This window comes from Ictidomys tridecemlineatus, chromosome X (genome assembly GCF_052094955.1).
Source record: "Ictidomys tridecemlineatus isolate mIctTri1 chromosome X, mIctTri1.hap1, whole genome shotgun sequence".
In the NCBI taxonomy this organism is placed as follows: domain Eukaryota; kingdom Metazoa; phylum Chordata; class Mammalia; order Rodentia; family Sciuridae; genus Ictidomys; species Ictidomys tridecemlineatus.
In genome coordinates, this window is record NC_135493.1 from 88,714,559 (window position 1) to 88,739,814 (window position 25,256).

At 36.4% G+C, this 25,256-nt stretch overlaps 1 protein-coding gene and 1 pseudogene across 11 annotated transcripts in view; both read right to left on the reverse strand.

Annotated features, from left to right (window-relative positions):
• The window catches only part of Krabd4 (KRAB domain containing 4), a 55,015-nt gene that overhangs the window by 20,290 nt on the left and 9,469 nt on the right, over nt 1-25,256 (reverse strand). Inside the window, exons 5-7 of one of the 11 annotated variants that reach the window (XR_013431864.1) lie at nt 21,498-21,521; nt 21,100-21,143; nt 19,425-19,508 (exon numbers count right to left, since the gene is read on the reverse strand). The exons of 4 other annotated variants lie outside the window; for them this stretch is intronic. Coding sequence is in view for 5 of the 7 variants with exons in the window: in XM_078034918.1 (XP_077891044.1) it covers nt 22,063-22,142 (80 nt within the window). In the remaining 2 variants the exon portion in view is untranslated. 6 more of the 11 variants (XR_013431863.1, XM_078034921.1, XM_078034920.1 and 3 more) reach the window with 6 other exon arrangements.
• On the reverse strand, nt 26-19,235 carry LOC144371762 (mRNA decay activator protein ZFP36 pseudogene; annotated as a pseudogene).

Sequence of the window (25,256 nt, forward strand, 5' to 3'; positions counted from 1 at the left end):
TTCAGGTCCTTGGCCCAATTGTTGATTGGGTTATTTTTTTTTTTTTTGGTGCTTAGATTTTTGAGTTCTTTATATACCCTAGAGAGTAGTGCTCTATCTGATGTGTGAGGGGTAAAACTTTGCTCTAAGGATGTAGGCTGTCTGTTCACCTCAAAGATTGTTTCTTTTGCTGAGAAGAAACTTTTTAGTTTGATTCCATCCCATTTATTGATTCTTGGTTTTAATTCTTGCACTATAGGAGTCTTATTAAGGAAATTGGAGACTAATCCCACATAATTAGGGCCTACTTTTTCTTCTATTAGATGCAGAGCCTCTGGTTTAATTCCTAGGTCCTGGATCCATTTTGAGTTAAGTTTTGTGCATGGTGAGAGATAGGGGTTTAATTTCATTTTGTTGCATATGGATTTCCAGTTTTCCCAGCACCATTTGTTGAAGAGGCTGTCTTTTCTCCAATGCATGTTTTCGGCACCTTTGTCTAATATAAGATAATTGTAATTTTGTGGGTTAGTCTCTGTGTCCTCTATTCTGTACCATTGGTCTACCACTCTGTTTTCAGGCTAATACCATGCTGTTTTTGTTAGTACTGCTCTGTAATATAGTTTAAGATCTGGTATAGTGATGCCACCTGCTTCACTCTTCCCACTAAGGATTGCTTTAGCTATTCTGGGTCTCTTATTTTTCCAGATGAATTTCACGATTGCTTTTTCTCTTTCTATGAGGAATGCCAAAGGGATTTTGATCAGAATTGCATTAAATCTGTATAGTGCTTTTGGTAGTATGGTCATTTTGATAATATTAATTCTGTCTATCCAAGAGCAAGGTAGATCTTTCCATCTTCTAAGGTCTTCTTTGATTTCTTTCTTTAGGGTTCTATAGTAGAAACACCTCATTTTAAGAATGTCAGAAACTCTTCACATATTGTTTAACATTCATTTAAATTAACAAAATGAACAAAATATAATTCTGGAAGTGTACAACAAATGTGACCAATTTTCACTATTCTTCATCAATGAATTCATAAGAGGTGAAATTTAGAGTACTGATGTGGAAAAGATTTCAGAAAGAATTAAATGTCATTGCCTATCAAAGTACTTATGTTGAGGAAAACCTGCGAGTTTAGAGCTAAGAAACCCATGTTAAAAATTATTAGAAAAATCATGTTTCATATTACCAAACATTTTGTGGAGAAGATGCTGAGGTGACAAATAAGCACTCAACTATAATGTTAACACATGCTCATTGTGGGGTAGAGCATGACATTGTTAAAAGAACTTTATAAAGCATAAAATATCAAATGTGGGGCAAAATCCTAGGTTATTTCTTAAACAGATAAAAAAGTACTTCCTTAACTAGGATAGGAGAAAATGAGTCATCTAAATCCCTGAAACAAAGGAGCTAAAACAAAGGACCTTGTATATATTATTTACTCATCAACTTCTTCAGTACAGAAATGCATATGCCTTACAGAAAAGGCATACAGTAGTCTTTAACACACTTTTCTTAGGAACAGTGCTTATACTTTAATATCTATCTTTTAAGAATAATTATTTCACAGTGGGAACGTAAACGATTTTACTTTTCAGAGTATCTTCTGTAGCAGAAGTAGTATTTAAAGTAGTGAAAAAATAAAATTAAATTGAATATTCAATGACAGAGGATCCATTAAATTTTGGTATGTCCCTGGGCATGGTGTCACATACCTATATAGTTCCAACTACTCAGTAGGCTGAGGCAGGAGGATTCTTTAGCTTAGGATTTCAAGGCCAACTGGACAATATAGCAAGAACTTGTCTCAAACAAACAAACAACAACAAAAAAATTACATGGTAAACTAGGTGAAAAAGGAGATTATAAAATTATATGGTTTATATTGTGAAAACATAGAAGGATATGCACCGTTATATTGTGATTCTGGGTGACAGAAATTTTATAATGTGGATGTATACCATACATATCCATATATATATATGTGTGTGTGTGTGTGTATGTATGTATATATACACATTCAATACAGGGTATGTATGTATATATATGCATATATATACATTTATATATGTATATATATATATATATGTATATATACACACATATATATACACACACTATATTGTATGTGTATATGTATATAAAGATAGACATAGAGTAAAAGTCAGGGAGGAAATACATCAAGTTATTAAATAAGTTAACATTTGGGTATGGAGATTATTAATGATTTCTCCTTTTTAAGTTTTTTCATTTACATGCAGATTCCTTGTATTTAAAAAGTTAAAAAAACACAAAACAGACTTTTAAGATAACAATGTCTTACTTAATATATTATTATAGAATACTTATAATAATTAAACCATAATTTCCAATATTACAAAAAAGAAGAAGAAAAACACAAAGGAAGCAGATGACTCAATATATGTAAAAACTATAAAATCTTATTAGAATACATAAAGTCATCATAAATATAGGGCCCACAGGTTTGGGAGGAGGGATTTGGCGAAGACTTTGGCTACTTACTTGTGGAGGGAAATTTGAGCACCAGAATTCTCCCTCAGGAAGGCTCCAGTCACCAAACACTTGAACCTTGATTCTAGGAAAAAAATAGGAGGGGGCCATGGGGGCCTACTACTCCCAGCACAAAGGCTTCCAGGAGACAGAACTGGGCAGGGGAGAGTGCTTGCCAGTTCCCTCAAATATGCTGCATCTTTTTAAATACCCCAGAAAACACTGTTCCCCAACACCATGAACACTGAGATTGCACACTGGGGACCTGCCCCAGTGTGGCATCAGGGGAGTGGATTAATGCATTAGGGAATGTGGAGGGAGGGACATTTGATTAAATTAGTAGTCCCCCAGGTTCCCACAGCCTAAGTGTCTCCCCTTAAGATCCAGGGGATGCATACTATGTAGGTACTTTTCACTCAAAAACAGAGGTATGATTGAAGATAGGGAGTCATGGGGCTGCAGGTGGCTGAGGTGGCCCCCAAACCCCAGCCTCAAAGACAGGTGAGTCAGATCCCCCAGGCTGTTGCTGCTGCTGGCATAGTCATCAGGTCAGATCTCAGGTAATAAGCAGAAATGTGCACCCAAGGGCCCCTAGATGCTGCCTGGAGTGACCCTTCAGTTACAGGGGCAACAGGCTGGGGTAGGGTCCCTTTAAGCCACAGGGGTCCTAGGGGTAGCAGAGTAGGCAGAAGGTGCAAGTGGAAGATCCCAAGATGGTGGTGAGGACCTGTAGGGTGAGAAGTAACATGAGGACAGAGAAGGGCCTGCCAGGCCTGGTGGTGGTAGAGAGGTTCAGCGGCTAGAGGGCAAGCCAGAGAAGCTGATGCTCTGGCACAGCACATGGGCATGGCCAGGGGCCGCCAGGTCCTCTTTAGGGTTGTGAATGAAGTCTCATTCTAAGCCGCAGGGGAAGTGGCTCTGGAGGTAGAATTTGTGGCGAGTTCCATCTTTTACTTGGGATGGTGAGTGGTCTAGGGCAGCTCACCCAGACCATGAGCAAAATGGCACTTCACCCCATAGCAGCAGTGCCTACTCTCTGAGAAGGTTCAACAGAGCTCAGTCTCAGGGAGAAAGTAGTAGGGGCAGCAGTAGGTGAAGTGGGTGAGGGCGACTGCTCAGGGCCCAGGCCAGGCACAAGGGATGCAAAGCCAGTGGGTACAGGCACCAAGCCACAGCGACGAACCTTCACTAGGCTAGTGGAGCGGCCAGGCAGGTGGGAAGTTACTCCAGATGGGTTGAGGCTCCAGAATCCAGAGGACTCAGTTCTGTGGTCGGATGATAGGTCAGGGTTCAGTGACAAAAGGCTCTGGTAGATGGCAGTGAGATCCATGGTGGCACAGGTGGCCATGAAGCGTGCGCCAAAAGTTGGAGCCTAATTTCTACTTTAAAAAAAAAGTCTCTGGAAACTACAAACAAAATACATTGTTTAATTTAATCTTGTGGATGCTTAGTGACTCTCTCTTCCCACTCATTCTCCCATACAGTTTTACCTTTAATACATGACATCCTCTTCTTAAAATCATCCCATTTTCACACATGTATACATGCTTCATATTTGTTTTCCATGTGATTATGTGAATCTTTGGCATTGAGTCTATATTTTGCTCTTTTTTTGTTGTTGTTACTAAGGGTTGAACCAGGAGTGCTTAACCACTGAGTCACATCCCCAGCACTTAAATTTTTTTTTTGTTGTAGATGAACACAATACCTTTATCTTATTCATTTATTATTTTTATGTGGTGCTAAGGATTGAACCCAGTGCTTCACACTAGGCAAATACTCTACCACTGAGCTACAACCCCAGCCCAATTCTTTAAAATTTTTTATATATAGACAGGCTTAATTGCTTACAGCCTTGCTAGGTTACTGAGGCTGGCTTTGAACTTGAGATCCTCCTGCCTCAGCCTCTTCCTGCCCCAGCCATAGGATTACAGGTGTTCAGCACCACATCCAGCACTGTATTTCACATCCTGACAATTGATATCCTATGATTTAATAAAACTATATCTATATGTGAATATATAAATATACATATATATAAATATGTATATATATATTTATATATACATATATATATGCATGTCCATTGCATTTAGTCTATGACCATCAAATCCTATGACATAACTTCAGCTAACAAATTTTGCAGATGAGAGATGTAGTGAACACTAAATGTACCAAAAGCAATGAAACAAAATTATAAATTGACTTCTAAAGAAACCTTTCTTCACCATGACATTTGTGAGCACTACTAAATGCTCATAGTTCCTCTTTTGTTCTTTTCCTTTGTCAACAGTTGTGGCAGATACATCCTCAGTGACCTTCAATGGTTTATGTCCTATATAATCCCCTCTCTGAAGGTGGGCAGAAATGACACTGTTTCTTATCAATAAATTATGGCAAAGATGACAGGATGTTACACCCATGATCTTAAATTATTTAAGATTTTAGGCTATCTTAGCATATGGAGGCAGCTTTACCTTGGCAGTGCAACAAAGTAAGCAGCCATGTTGTAGCTAGCTCTTTACCATAAGAGAGCCCTAAGTTAAGACAGTAGGACTTGAGTGGCAAGATCATTGACACAAAGAAGTGAAGAGAAACATGTCCAATATACCAAGTAACTTTTCTCTCACAAGGAGTTAAGTGATTGGTGAATGGCATGGGGCAAATTTGGAGGTGCACAGTGGCTAAGTGCAGAACTTGTACCAGTGATGATGGGTCTTGAAAAAAAAACACAGGCTTTCAGTTTGAACCTCTGAAGGACTTTACCTAACAATTAGAGGAAAGTCAATATAGACAGGATCTTATATTTTATTTATTTGTTATTATTATTTTTATGGAGCTGGGTATTGAACCCAGGCCCTCATACATGCTAGGAAAGCATTCTACCACTCAGCTACATCCCCAAATCCCTTAGACAGGATCTTACAAAGATTAATAACCCACTTTGTTTCTTTTTTCTTTTGGTATTGGCAATTGAACCCAGGGGTGCTTTACCACTGAACTACATCCCCTAGTCCTTTTTATTTTTATTTTGAGACAGGGCCTTGATAAATTTCTGAGGGCCTCACTAAGTCACAGAGACTGTCCTTGAACTTACAATCCTCCTGCCTCAGCTTCCCATATTGCTTGGATTACAGGCATGTTTCACTACACCTGACTAATGCCCCACTTTGAATTAGATCAATAGATAACTGAATTAAGGTACCTTGTCACTACCATAATTACCTGTCAGAAACTAAAGCCCATCTAGAGCTTGTACAATTTCTCATGCAGAGTGACATTCAATCAAAAATCTCCAGTTGGAAATGAAAAGTTAGAAGCAAACCCACAAGTCATTCATATGTAGGAGTTATGAGTCATGGACTTTAACTGCATAATAAGTTGAAGAAAATACACGATCAAATCCATAAAATGAGTTATTTCTAAGTTTCTTTTAAAATAGTTTAACATTATTTGAGTTTCTAATTGCCCTTTATTTTGGGATCACCAGGGTCTCAAACATACTCTTATCTTTGGAATTTCCCTTCTCTGTCTTTGATATTAGAATTCTAGAGTTACTCACTTTGAGGGAAGGACTGGGTAAGCACAAAGATACTGCATCAATAGCAAGCTAGAAACATGTCCTCTAACCCTGACCTTACTATAAAAAAAATATAGGCCCAACTCTCCATCATGTCAGCTTAAGAACCAACTTCCTCAACAAGATCCTAAAGCACACAAAGTAAAATCAAGAATCAATAAATGGAGGACTGGGGTTGTGGCTCAGTGGCAGAGTGCTTGCCTCACACATGTGAGGCACTGAGTTCGATCATCAGCACCACATAAAAATTAATAAGCAAAATAAAGATAGAAAAAAAGAAAGAAAGAAAGGCAGGCTGGGGATGTGGCTCAATCCCCTGGGTTCAATTCCTGGTACAAAACAACAACAACAACAACAAAAAGAATAAATGGGGGGCTGGGGTTGTGGCTCAGTGGTAGAGAGCTCACCTAGCACATGCAAGGCCCTGGGTTTGATCCTCAGCACCACATATAAATAAATTAAAGGTATTGTGTCCAACTACAACTAAAAAAAGTAAATATTTTTAAAAATGAATCAATAAATGGGGTAGAATCAAACTGAAAAGTTTCTTCACAGCAAATAATCAATAACATGAAGAGAAAGCCTACAGAATGGGAGAAAATCTTTGCCACCTGCACCTCAGATAGAGCATTAATCTTCAGGATATATATAAAGAACTCAAAAAATACACACACAAAAATAACCCAATCAATAAATAGGCAAAGGAAATGAACAGGCACTTCACATAAGAAGAAATACAAATGGTCAACAAATACATGAAAATCTCAACCAATTAGATAAATGCAAAATAAAACCATACTGAGATTCCATTTCACTCCAGTCAGAATGGTAATTATCAAGAATACAACTAATAATAAATGTTTTTGAGGATGTGGGGGAAAAGGTTCACTCATACATTGCTGGTAGGATTGCAAATTGGTGCAACCACTATGGAAAGCAGTATGGAGAGTCCTCAGAAAACTTGGAATGAAACTACCATTTGAACTAGTCTATACTCAAAGGACTTAAAATCAGCATACTATAGTGATGCAGCTACATCAATGTTTATAGCAGCTCAATTCATTATAGCCAAGCTATGGAACCAACCTAGGTATCCTTCAACAGATGAATGGCTAAATAAAGTGTGGTACATATACACAATGGAATATTATTCAGCCATAAGGAAAAATGAAAATATGGCATTTGCCAGTAAATGGAGTAAATGGAGACTATCATGTTAAGTGAAATAAGCCATTCCCCCAAAACGAAAGGCTGAATGTTCTCTCTGATGTATGGCTACTAACATACAATAAGAGGGGTAGGAAAGAATAGAAGTTCATTGGATTAGACAAAGGGGAATGAAGGGAAGGGAGGGGGATGAGAATAAGAAAGTAGAATGAATCAGACATAACTTTCCTATGTTCATATATGAACACACAACCAATGAAACTCCACATCATGTACAACCACAAGAATGGGATGCTAATTTGAATAAGTTATACTCCATGTATGTATGTCAAAATACACTCTACTGTCATGTATGTCTAAAAAGAACAAATTTTAAAAATGAAAAAAGAAACATGTCCTCTAAAGAATAGTTATCTACAGAATATGATATTGCTTTGTTTCAAAATCATAATGGGGCTGGGCATGGTGGTGCATGCCTATAATCCCAGGGACTCAGGTGGCTGAGGCAGGAGGATTGCAATTTCGAGGCCAGCCTCAGCGACTTAGAGAGGTCCCAAGCAACTTAGTTAGATCCTGTCTCAAGACAAAAAAAAATTAAAAAGGACTGGGTATGTGGTTCAGTGGTTAAGTGCCCTTGGGTTCAATCCCTGTTACCAATTAAAAAAATGCTGACTGGGTGTACTGTGACTCACACTTAGGGATTTTCCAAAGGCTCCACACATCATTTTTATCTGCCATAGATACATAAAGCACCAAATAGTATGCTAGGTCATAAGGCTAAAGATATAGTGTGCATGATAGATCAGACCTATTTAAAAGTGTATTCTTGCCAGGCATGGTAGCACAATCCTGTAATCCTAGTGGCTCAGGAAGCTGAGGCAGGAGGATCGTGGATTCAAAGCCAGCCTCTGCAATTTAGCAAGGCCCGAAGCAATTCAGCAAGATCCTGTCTGTAAATAAAATATTTAAAATGGCCTTTAGATTCAATGTTAAGTGCCCTTGGATTCAATCCCTGGTACCAAAAAATAATAATAATAAAAATAAAATAAAAGTGGACTCTTGTTCTAGACCACAGTAAAAATGAAAATTTGCAAATTTGTGTTATTCAGTAAGTGGACCAGAAAAGCATGTTAAAAAGAGGTTTATGGAACCTAACAGAGAGTGGTTTCTCAAAAGTATCATAGTTCTCTGTTGTAGATTCCATGGCCTTGCTCTAAAATCTCAGAGATGCATCCTCATACTTCATCTTTTCCCACCACTCACATCTTGAACACCATAGGGCCAGCCAGAACATACGATCTAAGAAACAACAGCCTGGATATGCTACAGAGCATTTACTACTCTAGGATCCACTCAGAGCTGGCAGCCTTCTGTATCAACTGTTATATGGGCCTGAGAAGCTTTTCTAGGAATATGTTACCTCTAGATCCTAATGCAGCTTACCTTAATTTGTGGTAGTCTACAGTCATTCTCTAGGAACTAGCTGGTTTCTAAAGTGGCCAGAATAGTGAATTAAATATATAGGGACCACCATTCCTTTTTTCCTTTTGATATTTAATGGTGGCACTAATACTTGTCACCCCTAGGGTGAAATGTTGTTTTTAATTTACACTCTTGGTTGGTGGGGGAAGGAGGAGGAAGATACTTCCATTGGCTCTCCCTACTATGAAAGATCTTTCTGCATAGAATAAGGGACACCAGGTGGAGAGGAATCCAACCTCCAAGTATGTAAATTTCAATTATGCACTTGGAGAAGGGAGACATGATCACTAGGAAGGTTTGCAGATGCAGTGGGCCACTATGAGTCAGGTTTACATTGTATTCCATTTATTATCTGGACCCAATAGACCCCCACTCTGACAAGAGGCCACAATGCTTTGAGTGCTGAGAGCCACAGCCGAAAGGGGCCCCAGCAAACTTCCAGCTGCCAGCAAACTTCCAGCTGTCAGCTGATGATTGGCTCACAGCAGCCCCAGCAAACTTCTAGCTGCCAACTGATTGGCTCCTCTGTGGTGATGCTCATTGGGCTGTTTCCCCACCCTTTCAGACCATGGAGCTGCTCATTGGGGAACTTTTTTTTGGCTCTGCCCATGAGACCCAGCCAATCAGCCTCAAGAGCAGGAGGAGTGGGGGAAGTTGAGAGGCTTGTGGGAAGCCTGTGGTGGCAGTTGCTCTCTGAAGGTTTTTCCTGAGGAGCTGTGTGGTTTGGTGTGTGTGTTCTAAAAATAAAGTTCATTTCTTTTGACAAGTGGCTCCTGAATTGTGCCCAGCCAGACTGCGGCATTTGATCATCTTAATATAGGTGCCAACTCAGAAAGCTGTGTCTAAAAGTTTCTGGGCATTCCATTTTGCCTAGTGTATAGTCACCCAAATAAATGGTCATAGTTTCCTTTGGGGAAAATGAGGGTAAGCATTATAAATGTATGCCTGCTACAATGTTGTATAATCCTTCCTTGAAGAACATGGGCAAATCTTGCTACAAATGGTTCTGGGTCTGAAGATTGGCTAGGATCTGGAAACTAAGAAAAGGACCCTCATTTTTTAAAGGAGGCAATTGCCCTAAGACTACTGCTTTTTTAATCTTGATCTTTTCCAGTGGTAATATTAAACAGCTATCTTACTAGAAGCCCATCAATTTTACTTTCAGGGATGCCAGGCTTGTCAGCAAAATTGACACAGATGAAGAAAAATTAATGAGCTTGAGAGAAAGTGTTTAAGTTTTCAACATTTAATATGATATAGGCTGTGGCTTTTTGTAAATGTCCTTTAACAGACTAAGGAAGTTCTCTTTTATTCCCTGTTTACTGAAAGGGATTTTTTTCCCCATGAATGTACACTAATTTTGCCAAATAATTTTCCTGTATCCATTGAAATGGTCATGTCTGTCTATCTATCTATCTATTATTTATTTTGTAGTACTGGAGATTGAACCCAGGGTGCTCTACCACTGGCCACACCCCCAGCCCTGACTTTTTTTTTTTTTTGTATTTTAAACAGAGGCTCACTATATTGCTGAGGATGGCCTTGAACTTGTGATTCTCCTACCTCAGCCTCCTGGGTAGCTGGATTTACAGGCATGTATCATCATGCCTGGCTTTTTTCTTTATTCTACTGATATATTTAATTAAGTTGAAATATAAATGTTAAAACAGTTTTACACTATTATAATGTAGCAACTCTGGAAATAAAATTCTCCCCTTAATTAAGGGCTTGCTTTTTCTTATAGTGGTTGTTTAGTAACTTTTCTAAAATAATTTTTTTGTACTAGGAATTGAACCCAGGAGTACTTTATCAGTGAACTACATCCCCAACCCTTTTTATTTTTAATTTTGAGACAAGGTCTCACTAAGTTGCTTAGAATATTGCTAAGTTTCTGCGGCTACCTTTGAATTTGCAATCTTCCTGCCTCAGCCTCCCAAATTGCTGGGATTACAGGCATGTGTCACTATGCTGGGCTTCTGAACTAATTTTTGACATAGGTTTTCTTTGTTGTGTGCAGTTGCTGACATCTCTGTTCAGTTAGCCTAGCAGTGTTCTATTGGATAAAGATTTACTTAATGCTTGAAACCAAAAATCTGTCTTTGCAGAGTGGCTCTCTGTTTTGGGGCACACCTTCACCATGTACCCAGGCAGTTTACAACTCTGTCCTAGCCTTGACATCCTGCTTGTGCAGAACTCAAAGGTCAGAAGAACCCCAAGGTCAGCCAAAAGTAAGAAATTAGTGCCTTCCAGAGCATGAACACTCCACTGAGCATGTCCTTGGCATTCTAGTTTCCTGGCAATACTTAGGAGTTTTTGAAAATCAATTTCCCAAAGTGTTTAATTCAGAAGGTTTTCTTCCCAAGCATTTTATCAGAATATTGTTTTCTTCAACTGTCATCTATTTCCTCAGGTAACAGGGAATAAAACATTTGCCTGTAAATATTTTAAACAAATGCTCTGCACTGTAGTTAAGTGATTTTTGCATTTGGAAATTTCTGAAATAGGTAAAGATAAACTTTTGTAGTGAGTCTTCCATGAAGCCAGTAGACAGATTCTTAAGGATAATTCTTTACAAATGAGGTCTATTTTGCTCCCTCTGTTATTGATACTGTGAATTCAGATTATCATTTTCTAAATGACTTCTGAGTTAGGGAGCATGGGATGGGACTCTGGTAAGTTAAAATGTCACAAAGTTTGCTGTTTTTACTGAGATTCAGGGTTTTTTTTTCCTTGAATACATGCTTCTTGAGTTGCTACAAGCTATTTGTTTTATTCCTAGAGGGTCAAAAAGTTGCTAGTTTTGATACCAGGTGCTCAGTCTATTCCCAAGGTCAACCCAATTACATGGACACGGTTTGGAGGAAAAGAAAAAAAGAAGTATTATTGCTTTGTTAGCAAAGGAGAAAAACAGGGGACTCCTTTCCCAGAGCCTGTGGTTCTAACTGCCAGAGGGAGACCGTGGACTTTTAAGGAGGAAATATAAAGGCTATGTCCTGTCAGGAATCATAATTCATTTGTATCCTTGAGATAGAGCCATTTCTTAGATTCACAGGTGCCAGCCCCAAAGTCTGGATTTCTTCATTCCTATGGTCAGTAAGCCAAAGGCCTAGAATTGGAAGGTTAATCTTGCTTCTCCCACAGTTAGGGACAGGGAGAGAGAGAAGAAAAAATCATGTCAATTTTAAAATAAGCCACCACTGGTAGAGCAACCAGGGTTATATTCAAAGCATGAAGTGGACTCCATTATAGTCTTTTCATTAATTTTATGAAGAGGTAGTGTTTTAAGAGTTCTTTATTGTACCATTTTTGATGACAATAAACATTTCTAATATTTGTCATTTCTTGATGTGTTGTTAGCTTTCCATTGTTGTGATAAAATATCTTAGAAAATAAACTTAAAGGAGGAAAAATTTAATTTGGCTCATTTTCAGTCCATAGTTACTTGGCCCCATCACTTTGGGTCTGTAGTGGCATAGTACATCATGGCAACGGTGTGTGGTGGAGAAGGCCTGCTTATGACAGGGTGTCAGGGAAGCAGAGGAAAGATAGGATAGGAACGGGGGTCCCAAGAGCCTCTTCAAGTTTACTCCCCTAGTGACCTCACTTTCACTATGTTCCACCTCCCTAAGATTTCTCCACCTCCACAGGTGATGACCAAGGCTTTAACATATGGGCCCTTGGGGGACACTAAAGATCCAAAACATAACTCTTGATCTGTTTCTATCATCTGTTTTTACTTCTTAGATATGCAATACATTTTCTCATATCTTCATTCTTTAGTATCTGAATGACAGACATAATAAATTTACATTGTTGAATGCATTGTTGAATTTTATATTTTTAAGGAGTACTGGACTTCATTCTAATAAGGAGTTATGATACTTGTGAATCAATTTCATTCCTTCAAGCCTTAATTTTAGCATTATTAGGCTAGGTTTATGGTTGCCTTCACTCCAGAGCTCAGTATCCCCATTACTAAGACATAATTCCCTCTAGGGTCTCCATTGATGGCCTGGGATGATTAACAAGAATTCTCCACTCTGGCACACACTCCAACCCCATATGACCTCTAGAAACTGTTCAGTTATAGTTCCCCAATTGCTCTTTTCCTGGCCTTGAGAAGTTTCACTTTTCACATACTTAGCTAAATATTCAACAACAAACTCAAGGATCTCCCATGCACCTTTCTATTGCTCCTTCTTGTCAACAACTCCCTTCTTTGCAGTACAGTGCCCTGAAATTTCCAGCTGTCTCAGCCTTCCCAAACACTAATCTTTTTCCTCAACTCTGACCACCACGCTCTTCTAGGGAGTGCTCCCCCACCCATCTCATTTTACAAAGAGCTTCCAGGCATAAAACCAGGGCAAGTGTGGGACTCACATCATTTGTATTCCTTTTTTCAGTTTTATAATACTGTGTTGCTTTTGTTTGATATACAGAAACTTACCTCAAATATTATCATCTACTATTTCTAGTTGTTTATAGGAGGTGGGTAACTTGGACCTCATTACTCCATCATAAATGGAAATTAAATTTGAGGTGTTATGATTCATGCTTGGGATTCTCAGAGCTTTTTTATTCCTTAGCTTGATATCTTTCACTGGCTTTTCAAAAATATTCTCTCAATTATTATTCTGTCTTTAATATTTCTCTTCTGGGATCCCAATTATATATGCCTTACTTTTTAGCTGTGTCACAAATGCCTCTCATAGTCTGTATTTGCATTTTCCTCTGAAATCAATCTATTGATCTGTCTTCAAATTCATGAATCCTATTTTCTGTTGTGTCCAATGTGGTATTAAAACCCATACAGTAAGATTTTGGCTACTGTATTTTTTAGTTGTAGCATACATACTTCATGCATTTTTAGATATTCCAAATATTTTTAAATCCTCCATCTTTTACCCATTTTGCTTTATTTTTGCCCTTAGCATGGCATTTAAAGTGCTTTGTAATTTCAGAATCAAAACCATCTAAATTTGCCTAATTAGTTTTCTATTGCTGCCAAAACAAATTGCAAACTTAGTGGCCTAAAACAATATCTATTTATTAACTCAACAGTTTTGTAGGTCAGAAGTTCAGATTGGTATAGCTGAGTTCTGTCCCACAAGGGGAAAATCAAGATGTTGGCCGGGTTGGGCTGGTATCTGAAGGTATATGGGGAAGAATCTATTTCTAAGTGCATGCAGGTTGTTAGCTAAATTCTGTTCCTTATGGCTGTTAGGACTGTGGTCCTCATTTCCTGGCTGCCTCAGCCAGAAGATACTCTCAGATCCCGGAGCGCCACTACAGTTCTTTGCCGTGAGATTTCTCCATTTCAATAATAGAAAATATCCCATGTGTTGAATCCCTCCAATCTCTGATTTCCTTTTGCCAACCAGCTAGAGAAAACTTTGCTTTAAAGAAAAGGTTTGTGTGAAAAGATTAAGCTCACTCAGATAATTGCCCTTTGGCCATTATAATAAAATATAAGCAGAGAAGAAATATTTTATTACATTTACAGGTTGCAGGGGATTACAGAAGAAAGAGGGGTCCTTTGAGATCATTCATTCTTATGATTTCAACTACTGCAACTGTTGTTAATTTTCTTAGTTGCATTTCCCTGCCTTTTCTAATACCTAGTAATACTTTTGTCTGTTTTTGTCAGACATTGTGTATTTAAAAAATATAGAGGTGGTCTGGGGTGTAGCTCAGTAGCAAAGTTTTTTCCTGGCATGTGTGAGGCCTTGGTTTCCACCAGGTGACCAGCATGCTGGTTTCATTAAAGAGGTTCCTGTCATAGAAGTTAACTAGTGAGATCAAAATAAAACACACAGACTCAACTACCTTTTTCAGGTCCAAGACGGCTCTTACCTCGAACCAACCCGTAGGGCAGCAAGGCTTACTCAGGGCTAGCAGGAGAGAGAGAGAGAGCACGCCAGGGAGTGGCCTTTTATTGCAGAACAAGAAATTCAGGGGAAAATTCCATCCAATGAATATATATATATATGAATATATATATATATATGAATATATATATGAATATATATATGAATATATATGAATATATATATGAATATATATATGAATATATATATATATATGAATGACAACCCAGCTCTTGTTCATCACTGTTCCTCAGGATTTTTCTTCTGAATTTTTTCTTGAGAGCCTGTTGGTTCTGTCTCCTCAGACTTGGAAGACTGCTTGAGTTTTAGCTCTCCCCATCATTGGTTTTGAGCTAAGTTCTTATCCTATTTCACTATGACTGTAGCAGGCCCCTTCTTTTATTTGGACTGTTTCCAAATACAGTGGAACTGCAGGTTTCACTTTACCTTTCTGACTCAGCTTCTAAGCCTCTAATACCATCACAAATTCAGTAAATGTTCTATGGACCAAAAAAAAAAAAAAAAAAAAAAAAGACGTGCTCAGAGATCTTCTAGACTTATATAACTTCTGGAATCACTTGTGAATTTCTTTCCACCTGTACCGTTCATTAGCCTGAGCCAAACCCTATCCTCAGCACACCAAGAATCAGCCAATGCTCCCAGATAAGATAATGGAAAGCACTTGTCAGCTGATCTAGAAAAACTACTGCAGCTGGACATGGTGGCACACTCCTGTAATACCAGTGATTCTGCAAGCTGAGGCAGGAGGATTAAAAGTTCAATTTCAGCCTGGGCAGCTTACAGTGAGACCCTGTTTCAAAATAAAATAAAAATGGCTGGGAATTTAGCTCAATGGCATGGCATCCCAGGGTTCAATCCCCAGTACCATATGTAAAAGCACTTCGCTTTCTCAGATTTTATTTCATCTAGACCTCATTGTTTCTTCAGCTCTATGACTTTTAAATATGTTTTCAACTTCTCCCCCCACCCCTGTGCCAATTGTTGCAGCATAATTGCTGGCCTGGCAAGACTAACTACAGTATACATGGAAATGAAAGTCTGCTCGTTACTTTTTAGCTTGGAGCTGAGGATTGAACTCAGGGTCTCACATAAGTTCTACCACCAAATTATATCCCTTAGCCCCATTACTTTCTTTTTTTTTTTTAACAAATTTCATACCTTTATTTCTTATTTATTTTTATGTGGTGCTGAGGATCGAACCCTGTGCCTCACATGTGCTGGGCAAGTACTGTACCACTAACCTACAATCCCAGCCTGACCATTACTTTCTTTTTAAATGTTTAAACTCAAAATAAAAATGAAGAGATTAAATAAACAGATAGGATGTCCCCTCCTTTCTTCTATTGGGTAAGGTCTAGAGGGATGAACATTGTAAAAACCACAAAAAACTTTCATTGAGCCTTGCTATACTGCTTACATCAAGTTTTAAGTAGAAATACTATGATTTTGTTTCATCTATAAAATATTAAGATTTGTGTGTGGTTGGAGATGTGTGTGGTCTGTCATTACCCTCCTTACTGAATAGTGTAGCCATGAGAATCAGAGGAATTCATTCCTGATTCTCATGGCAGCACCATTACACAATGTAGTTTTTATAAAATGAACAGCCTTTACTTTCATAAACAGTCAATATTAAGAGATACTAACCATAGTGCATTTTGAGAATTAATGAGAAAAAGTAGGGATAAAAGAGGAAAAAGAAAATGAGTATCCAGTGGCAATCACCAAGAGCAGAATGAAAAGGGCTTTGCCTTTTCATATGGGAATTTGGGTTTGCATTGGTTTGTTCTTATTACCTATGGGACCTTGAATCACTCACTGCAGGGCTTCCCATCTATAAAATATGGTGGCTTATGATTTTGGTCATGGGATTTGGTGAGGAAAAAGTGTAAAAGAAAGTATGAAGATATTATAATTCTCATTGGAAAAATCACTCTACATGTTAAAATTGTGAGATATCCATTCTCAAAGGTGTATGATATTTTAACATTGAAATCAAACAGATGACCACATGGGAAAGTAATAAATATGTAAATATGTGCAGATATGTCAAAGTAAGATGATATGAGCAGAACAGAAAGTAGCAGAATAGTCATGTATTAAAAAGAGTTCTGGATAGGAAAACATGAGAAAGCAAAATCAGAAAACTAAGCAAAATATATTTAAAATAATTATATAAAAATCAGCAATTCTAATATCCAAATTAACCACTGTTAATATTGGAATGCATTTTTCTTATTTTTCTGTGCCTCTCTCCACATATGTGATAAACACATACACATACACAAAAGACATAAATGCAATATAAATGTATATAATTTTTAAATTTGCCTACATTCACACAACCAAGATACACTGAAATCAAATAGTGCATATCATTCCCAAATGTCATTTTACAACACAGATCATAAAGTACAGTTCTGTAATCCTGAACATTTTCTAAAATTCTTAATATATGAATGCATTAATGGCAGCATATTATTCAAACTTAAGAATGTATCAATACTCAATCACCTATCATTGGATATTCAACTGGCTAATAATTTTCATTTCAATTAATACTGCTGGGCTTTGGTGGCACATGCCTGTAATCCCAGCTTCTCTGAAGACTGAGGAAGGAGGATCACAAGTTTGAGGCCAGCCTGGGGAACTTAGTGTGACCCTGTCTCTAAAAAAAAAAAAAAAGAAAGAAAAGGGATAGAGGGATGTATCTCAGTGGTAGAGCACCTGTGGGTTCAATCCTAAATACTATGCAAAAAAAGAAAATGAAAAAAATATTGCTCTCATAGAATCTTTCCTATAAATCTGAATCTCCTATTACTCCATCATTAAATTACTTAAAATAGAATATAATGACTTTTCCTAAGAAAGGCATCCCAGAAGGGTATAACCTTTCCCCATAAGATATTTACACTTTTGTACTTTTTTTTGACAGATAAAATCCATGGGTAATTGCTCCTTTTTGAGTCCCTTTTGTTCGGGGATCCTGCTACCTCATCCCCTTTCAAACTAATTTATTTAAAGATTCTTGCTTTTTTTGGTTTTTGGTACTGGGGATTGAACCCAGGAGCACTCTACCCCTGAGTCACATCCCCTGCCCTTTTTTCATTTTGATAGTCTGGCTAAATTGCTAAAGCTGACCTTGAACTTCATATATATTCATTCATATATACATATATATATACATATATATATTCATATATATGACCTTGAACTTCATATATATATATATATATATATATATATATATATATATATATATTAGTTGCTGATAGACCTTTATTTATTTTATTTATTTATATGTGGTGCTGAGAATTGAACCCAGTGTCTCACCCATGCCAAGCAAGTGCTCTACCACTGAGCTACAACCCCAGCTCCTGATATTGAACTTTTGATCCTCCTGCAGGCATGCACCATACCTGGTTCATTTAGAGATTCTCTATTACAAATTAATCGGTCAGATCAACCAAGCAAGGATTGTTTTTATAGTCTTCCTGGAATATTTATACTTTCAAAGGTTTATAACATATTCACAAAGAATATGTATATAATTGAGTGTTTATATAATAATAAACCTGTGGTCTTTTCTATAAAATGTATAATGAGGTATCTGACACATGATTTTCCTCACAGTACCTAGGAAAACTGGGCTCTTCAACTTATGAAATTGATAGCATCTCCTGAACATAAGAGCTCTGATATAAAATGAGATTTTCTTTCCAAAATTTCACTATATTCATAGTTTTGTCCCTTCATAGATTCTTTGATGAACAATATATTACAACTCATAAATGAAATTTATGTTTATTACATTCTTTAAATATTACAACATTGAGGTTTCTTAAATCAAATGAAGGCTGAGCAATATCTGAAGGCTTTCTGATATTCACTGGATTTACATGATTACTTTCAATGAATTCTTTGATGCACAGAGTGTAACAATGTATAACTAAAGTATAGTTATTCCACCTGAAAATTTATTTGTAGACTTTAGGTTTTATGTCCTGTGTGACTTCTCTGATGTTTAGTGAGAGGTGTCTTCCCACTGAAGTCTTTCCCAGTCATCATAGGGCCTCTCTCATCTGTATGAGTTCTATGATACACAATGAGAGTTGATTTCACACTGAAAAGTTTTCCACATTCATTACATTCATAATTTTTCTCCCCTATATGAATCCTCTGATATTAAATGAGAGTGAATTTCCTATTGACTGCTTTCTCACAGTCACTGCATTTATAGTGTCTCTCTCCTATATGAATTCTCTGATTTTGGATGAGGGGTGCCTTCTGGAAAAAGGTTTTCCCATACACTGCATTCATAGAATTTCTCTCCTGAATGAGTTCTCAGGTGTGCTATGAGGGCTATCTTCTGGCTGGTGGTTTTTGCAAATTCACAGCATTCATAAGGCTTCTCTCCAGTGTGAATTCTTTGATGGGCAATAAGGTTGATTTTCTAGAAAAACACTATCAAATTCAGTACATTTATAGAATTTCTTCCCAGTTTGAATTATCTTTTATTAAGGGCTTGCTTCTGGTGGAGGCCTTTTCCTTGTTGACTGGGTTCAAAAAATTTCTCTGCAGGTTGGGCTTTATCAAGATTAGAATGCAGACATAATTTCCAATTTACCTTACACCATCATTTTTCTTTTTTACATAGCTTCTGATTTGACTAAGAAAATTAAAATTATGGTTTGAACAACTTTTCCATGAATAATACTTAGGGAGTCTTCGTCTTACAGAAACAAAGCATTTGCTCAGATAAATGATTTTTCTGCATGTTCTGCATTCTTGATTACTTTCATCCTTCAGTGTTTCCTTGTCTATGATTGCAGCTTGCCACAGAGGTCTGTCTTGACTTTCCTTGTAGTTATCTATCTGCTCATCAACTTGCCAGACTTCTAGGGGGAAAATATGATAAGTCCTTCAATTTGTAAGTCTTTTTAAACTATAATATTATGGGAAAACATTAAGCCCTAAATGCCCTGTGGTGAACTCCTATCAACATGACTTGAGCTGATGTGGATGGATCCTCCCCATGTTCCACCACCCCTACTTGTGCTGACTGCAAATGCAAGGAAATGCTGGCCCAAATTTAACCAAAAAAATATAATATGCAGCCAAGCTAAAAACCAAGAAATTTACTAGGTGACAAAAATGAAGAAGAAATTTAAAGTGATAGGGTGAATGAAAACCAAATCTGTGTGGCTTTGCAGTTGAGAGATTAAGGCTCTAATCATGAGTGTGAATTCCAGGCCACAGGGGCATAAATATGCAAAGAACTAGAATTGAGCTCCCAGTTTAAAGCTGGGAATCATGAAAACCATCTCTGTTTGTGAAATAGGAATTAGAGTGATGTCACCCACTAGTTAATGAAAATGGTAAGAAGAATAAGGAGTTACTTATAAGAAATCAGAACCCTACTCCTCTACCACATGTGGGAGTACATCCCAAATGGACATTTGAAGTATCATACAAGACCCCCAAAGTTGAAAAATACACCTAAATTGATTCTACATTAGTGAAACTAGTGGGCTCCATTTCTAAACCGTTCTACAGTGATGTTTCCATAGCTTTCATAAAAAAGAACTCTCACTGAAAAGGAGTTCACAGTAAAAAATAATCCTAAACTTCAAAGGGAAATGATACACAATGAGTTGAAAATATGTCCACAGAAGTCTGTACATGGATGTTTATAGCAGCTCTACTCATAATGGCCCCAAACTGGAAGCAACTAAGATATCCTTTAGTAGCTGAATGGATAAACAAACTGGTACATCTATACAATGGAATATTATTCATCAATAAAAAGAAATGAGCTATCAAGCCATGAACATAGAGGAAACTTAAATACATATGCTATTTGAAAGAAGCCAGTCTGAAAAGGCTATATATTGTGTGATTCCAAACATATAACATTCTGGGAAAGGCAAAACTACAGAGACAGTAAAAAGATCAGTGCTTGCCAGGAGGGAGGGGAAAAAGGATGAAAAAGTGAAGCATAGGGAAATTTTAGGGCACTGAGATTATTCTGTATAATGCATTAATGGTGGATTTTTGAGCATTTCCATAGAACTGTACAACATAAAGAGTGAACCCTAATGTAACATATGGACTTTAGTTAATAATGTATTAACATTCACACATAAATTGTAACAAGTATACTCCACTAATGCAAGATGTTACTATTAGGAAAAACTGGGGTTGGGGAGAGGTATAAGGAAACTTTTGGTACTAGCTGGTCTATTTTACTATAAATATTTTACTATAAATCTAAAACTATACTAAAAATAAAGTCTTTCAATTTAAAATATGTAAAGGGATGGATATATAACATGAAAACCTAGCTAAGAGAAAGCTGGAGTAACTAGAATAATTTCAGACAATGACTTCAGAACAAGAAAGATTTCTAAGACAAAGAAGGACATTACAAAATGATAAAATGGTTAATTCTCCAAGAAGAAATAACAATCCTAAAAGCATATGTACCTAATAACAGCACTTCAAAATACATGAGGCAAAAATGGATACATCTGAAAGAGAAACAGACAAATCCACAATTATTGTTGGAGACTTCAACACTCTTTGTCTCAATAATTGATAGAATGAGTAGACAGAAAATCAACAAGAATATAGATAATGTGAATGGCGCTATCAGCCAACTCCACTAATTGACATTCATAAAACACTACATCCAACAACAGCAGGATACACATTCTTTTCAAGTGCATATCAAACATTCACCAAGATAAGACATATTCTGGGTCTTAAAACAAAATATAACAAATTTATAAGAAATAATATGTGCAATAACAGTATCAATTAAATCAATGAGAGAAAGATACTTGGAAAACCCCATATATTTGGAAATTTAAAGACATACTTACTTCTAAATAAGCCTTAAGGGACATCTAAAATATTTTGAATGAAACAAAAATTTAAAAACAACATATAATTTGTAGGACATAGCTAAAGCAGAATTTGGAGGGATATTTACAGCTCTGAATATATATGTTAGAAATGAAGAAAGATCATCAGAAGAAAAGAGTAAAAATTAGGACAGAAATCAACAAAGTTGAAAATAGGAATATCCTTCAAAGGGGGAATGTTAAACAAACTATGGTGTATCCATTTGGTGAATTACTACTCAGTAATTGAAAGGAAGAAACTATTGGAACACACAACAGGGTGAATCTGCATAGAATTATGCTGGGTGAAAAGCTCCAATCCCATATAGTTTCATACCACATGACTCCATTTATATAATAATTTTGAAATGAAAGAATCATAGAAATGGAGAATAAATTAATAATATAAGGAAGAGTTGGGAGTGGAAGGAAATAGGTCTGGCTATAAAATAGCAATATAGAGATCCTTGTGGTAATAGAAATATATTCTGTATCTTGATTTTAGCAATATCAATATGCTTGCTGTGATTTATATCAAGGTTTTTCAAGCTGTCACCATTGTGGAAAACAGGATAAAGGGTACATGTGGTCTCTCTGTAGTATTTCTTACAAGAGCATGAGAACCTACAATTACATAAAAATAAAAAGTTAAATTAAAAAAAATAGTCAAATATTCCAAAGAGTAGAACAGTGAAGCAGAACAACAAACAAAAGGAAGGAGGTCAAACAGAAAAGAAATAATACAATGATAGGCCTAAATCTAATAATATCAATAATAATATAAAATGCAACTATCTTAGGGAGAAACAATACAATGTATCAATTGATCCATAAAAAGTATGTTCAACATTCATTAATGATAAAAACTTGGAGAAAACCAGGATTAGAAGGAAATATCCTCAACTTTTATCAGGTCATCTATGAAAAATCCTATAAGTAAACTTATACCTAATGGTGAGAGAGTGAATGTATTTGTCCTGAGATGAGGATCAAGGCAAATATGTTGCCCTCCCTATTCCTTGTCAATATTTATAGCGAGGATCCTAGCCAGTACAATAAAGCAAGAAAAAAAGTAAAGGCATCTAGATTGGGAAGAAAGAAACTCTCCTTATTCATAACATGATAAATTATATAGAAAATGCCAAGCCATATATAAAAGAGCTACTAGCACTAGTGTGAGCTTAGAAAGGTTCCAGGATACAAAAACCACATAAAAAATCAGTTATATTTCTATAACTGGCAATGACCAATGAGAAATTGAAATATAAAACAAATATGTATGTGTATATGCATAAACACACCATTTATATTACCTTCTATGAACATAAAATATAGGGGTAAGTTGAAGAAAATATTGCAAGACCTGTTCATTCAAAACTGCAAAATATTACAGAGAACAAATTTAAGACACAAGTAAATGGAGAGATATACCATATTTATGAATTAAAGGACTGTATATTGTTAACATATCAATGATCCACAGATTCAATGCAATCTCATACAAAATCCTTTGCAGGCCTTTGACAGAAGTTGAAAAGATGATTCTAAAATTTGTAAGAAAATATTAAGGACCTAGAATAGCCAAAATATTATGAAAAGGGAAAGAAGGTTAGAGGACTCACACTACCTGATTTAAGCACTTAATATAAGGCTACAGTAATTAAGACAGTGTGACTGGTATATAGGTTGAAACATAAGTGCTCAAATAATTTTCAAAAATGATGCCAAAGTAAATTAATTAAGAAAGAATGGCCTTTTCAAAAATGTTACAGGAACATTTGGAAATGCATATGCAAAGAATAATATAAAAGAATGCTAACCCTTACCTCACACCAGATACAAAAATTAACTCCTTAAATATAAGAATTAAAATGATAAATCTCCTGGAATAAAACATGTGAAAAAAAATCTTTGTTACTGGGTTAGAGGTTGCTAAATAGGACACAAAAAAGTATGATCACAGAAGAAAAACTTGATAAACTAGACTCTATCAAAAACAAAAAACATTTATGAAAGATATTATTAATAACAAAACAAGCCACAGCCTGGGAATAAATACTTGGAAAACACATAGCTGGTGAAAACTTATAGCCAGAATGTATAAATAACCCATACGATTTAATAATAAACCAAAATAGCAAAATATTTCAACAGATACTTGACCACAGAAGGTACAGAGATAGCAAATAAGCACATGAAAATGTGCCCAATATAATTAATTATTATATAAATGCAAATTTAAATCACAATGAGATCCCCTACATACCTACTAGAAAGGTGAGTTGCTGGTGGGAAAACAAAATGATACAGCCACATTAGAAAATACTTTGCAATATCTTACAAAGTTAAATATGTGCTTACCATAAGACCAGGCAATCCCACTCTAAATCTCATATTTCCCAAGAGATATGAAATCATAGGTCCATACAAATACCTGTACAAGAATGTTCACAAGCTTCATTCATAATAGCCAAAAACTGGGAACAAGTCATATGTGCATTAACTGGTCCATCGATAAACTGGAACACTACTCAGCTATAAAAAGGAACAAACTGCTGATGTATGCACAACATGGATGAACCTAAAAAGCATTAAAGTAAGTGAAAGAAGTCATATATGACTCATTTATATGAAATTCTAGAAAGAAAGAAACTAGAAGGGAAAGAGTTGAAGCCTGGGGTGGAGAGAAAGTTTAATTATAAAAGGAAACAAAGGTGTTTTGGGAGAGATGAAAATGTTGAATATCTTGATTGTGGTGATAGTTACATAATTATATTTGTCAAAATTATAGAACTGTGTACCTAGGGAAGGTGAACTTCATACTGGACATTATTATACCTCAATAAATCTCACTTGGAAAAAAAAAGCAACACAGTAACATCAGCATAAATATATAATGACTATACAAAGAAAATATATACAGAGAATTATATTAGAATATTACAACATATAGCCAAAGATCACATGCCAATAAAGCATATCCTTTTATTAAAATACCTCATAAGCACCAATGATATGCCTATAGGAAATTCAGGGGGCGAAGTGTACTAGTCTCTGCAACTTACTTTGAAAAGCGCTGCAAAAAAAAAAGGTAAACTGATGGAAGGACAGAGGAATTCGCAGACAGACAGGAGATAAATCAAATATAGCAAAATGTTAATTATTGAATCCAGGTGGAGATATTATATGTGCATTCAATCTGTAACTCTTTTACTTGTTCTTTATGAAAATTTTCATAATAAAATGTTGGGGGGGAAATCTGGGTAAAGAATAGCAAAGCAAATCCAGCAGCCTAAATAGAAAAGAGGAAATAAAAGTAAAAGAAGAAAAATCAACAAAACAAAGAGAAACCACAGAGAAATTAACAAAGCTAAAAATTCGTTCTGTGAAAAGATCAATAAATGTTACATAAATTTCAGAGGTTCTACCACTACATGGGATTTGATGATAATTTTTATTATGATAGTGAGGTTACTCTTGAGACCAACAGTTCCTAGGAGACTTTTATTATCTGAAATTAACCTAGAGAACTATCAGAGACCTATCCAGGCATGGGGGGGGGGTGGTTTACAGTCCCCAAATAGATTAAGTATGGAAGAATGGGAAGCAATTCAAGTTGCTTTTTGCATCCACCCTTGGGAATTATGAGCAAGTCCACATGCTCCTGTATTCCCATCCCATCCTGATCCCATGCTTTTGGATGCTGGCTTTGCTATGTCTCCCATTTCCTTGAAATCC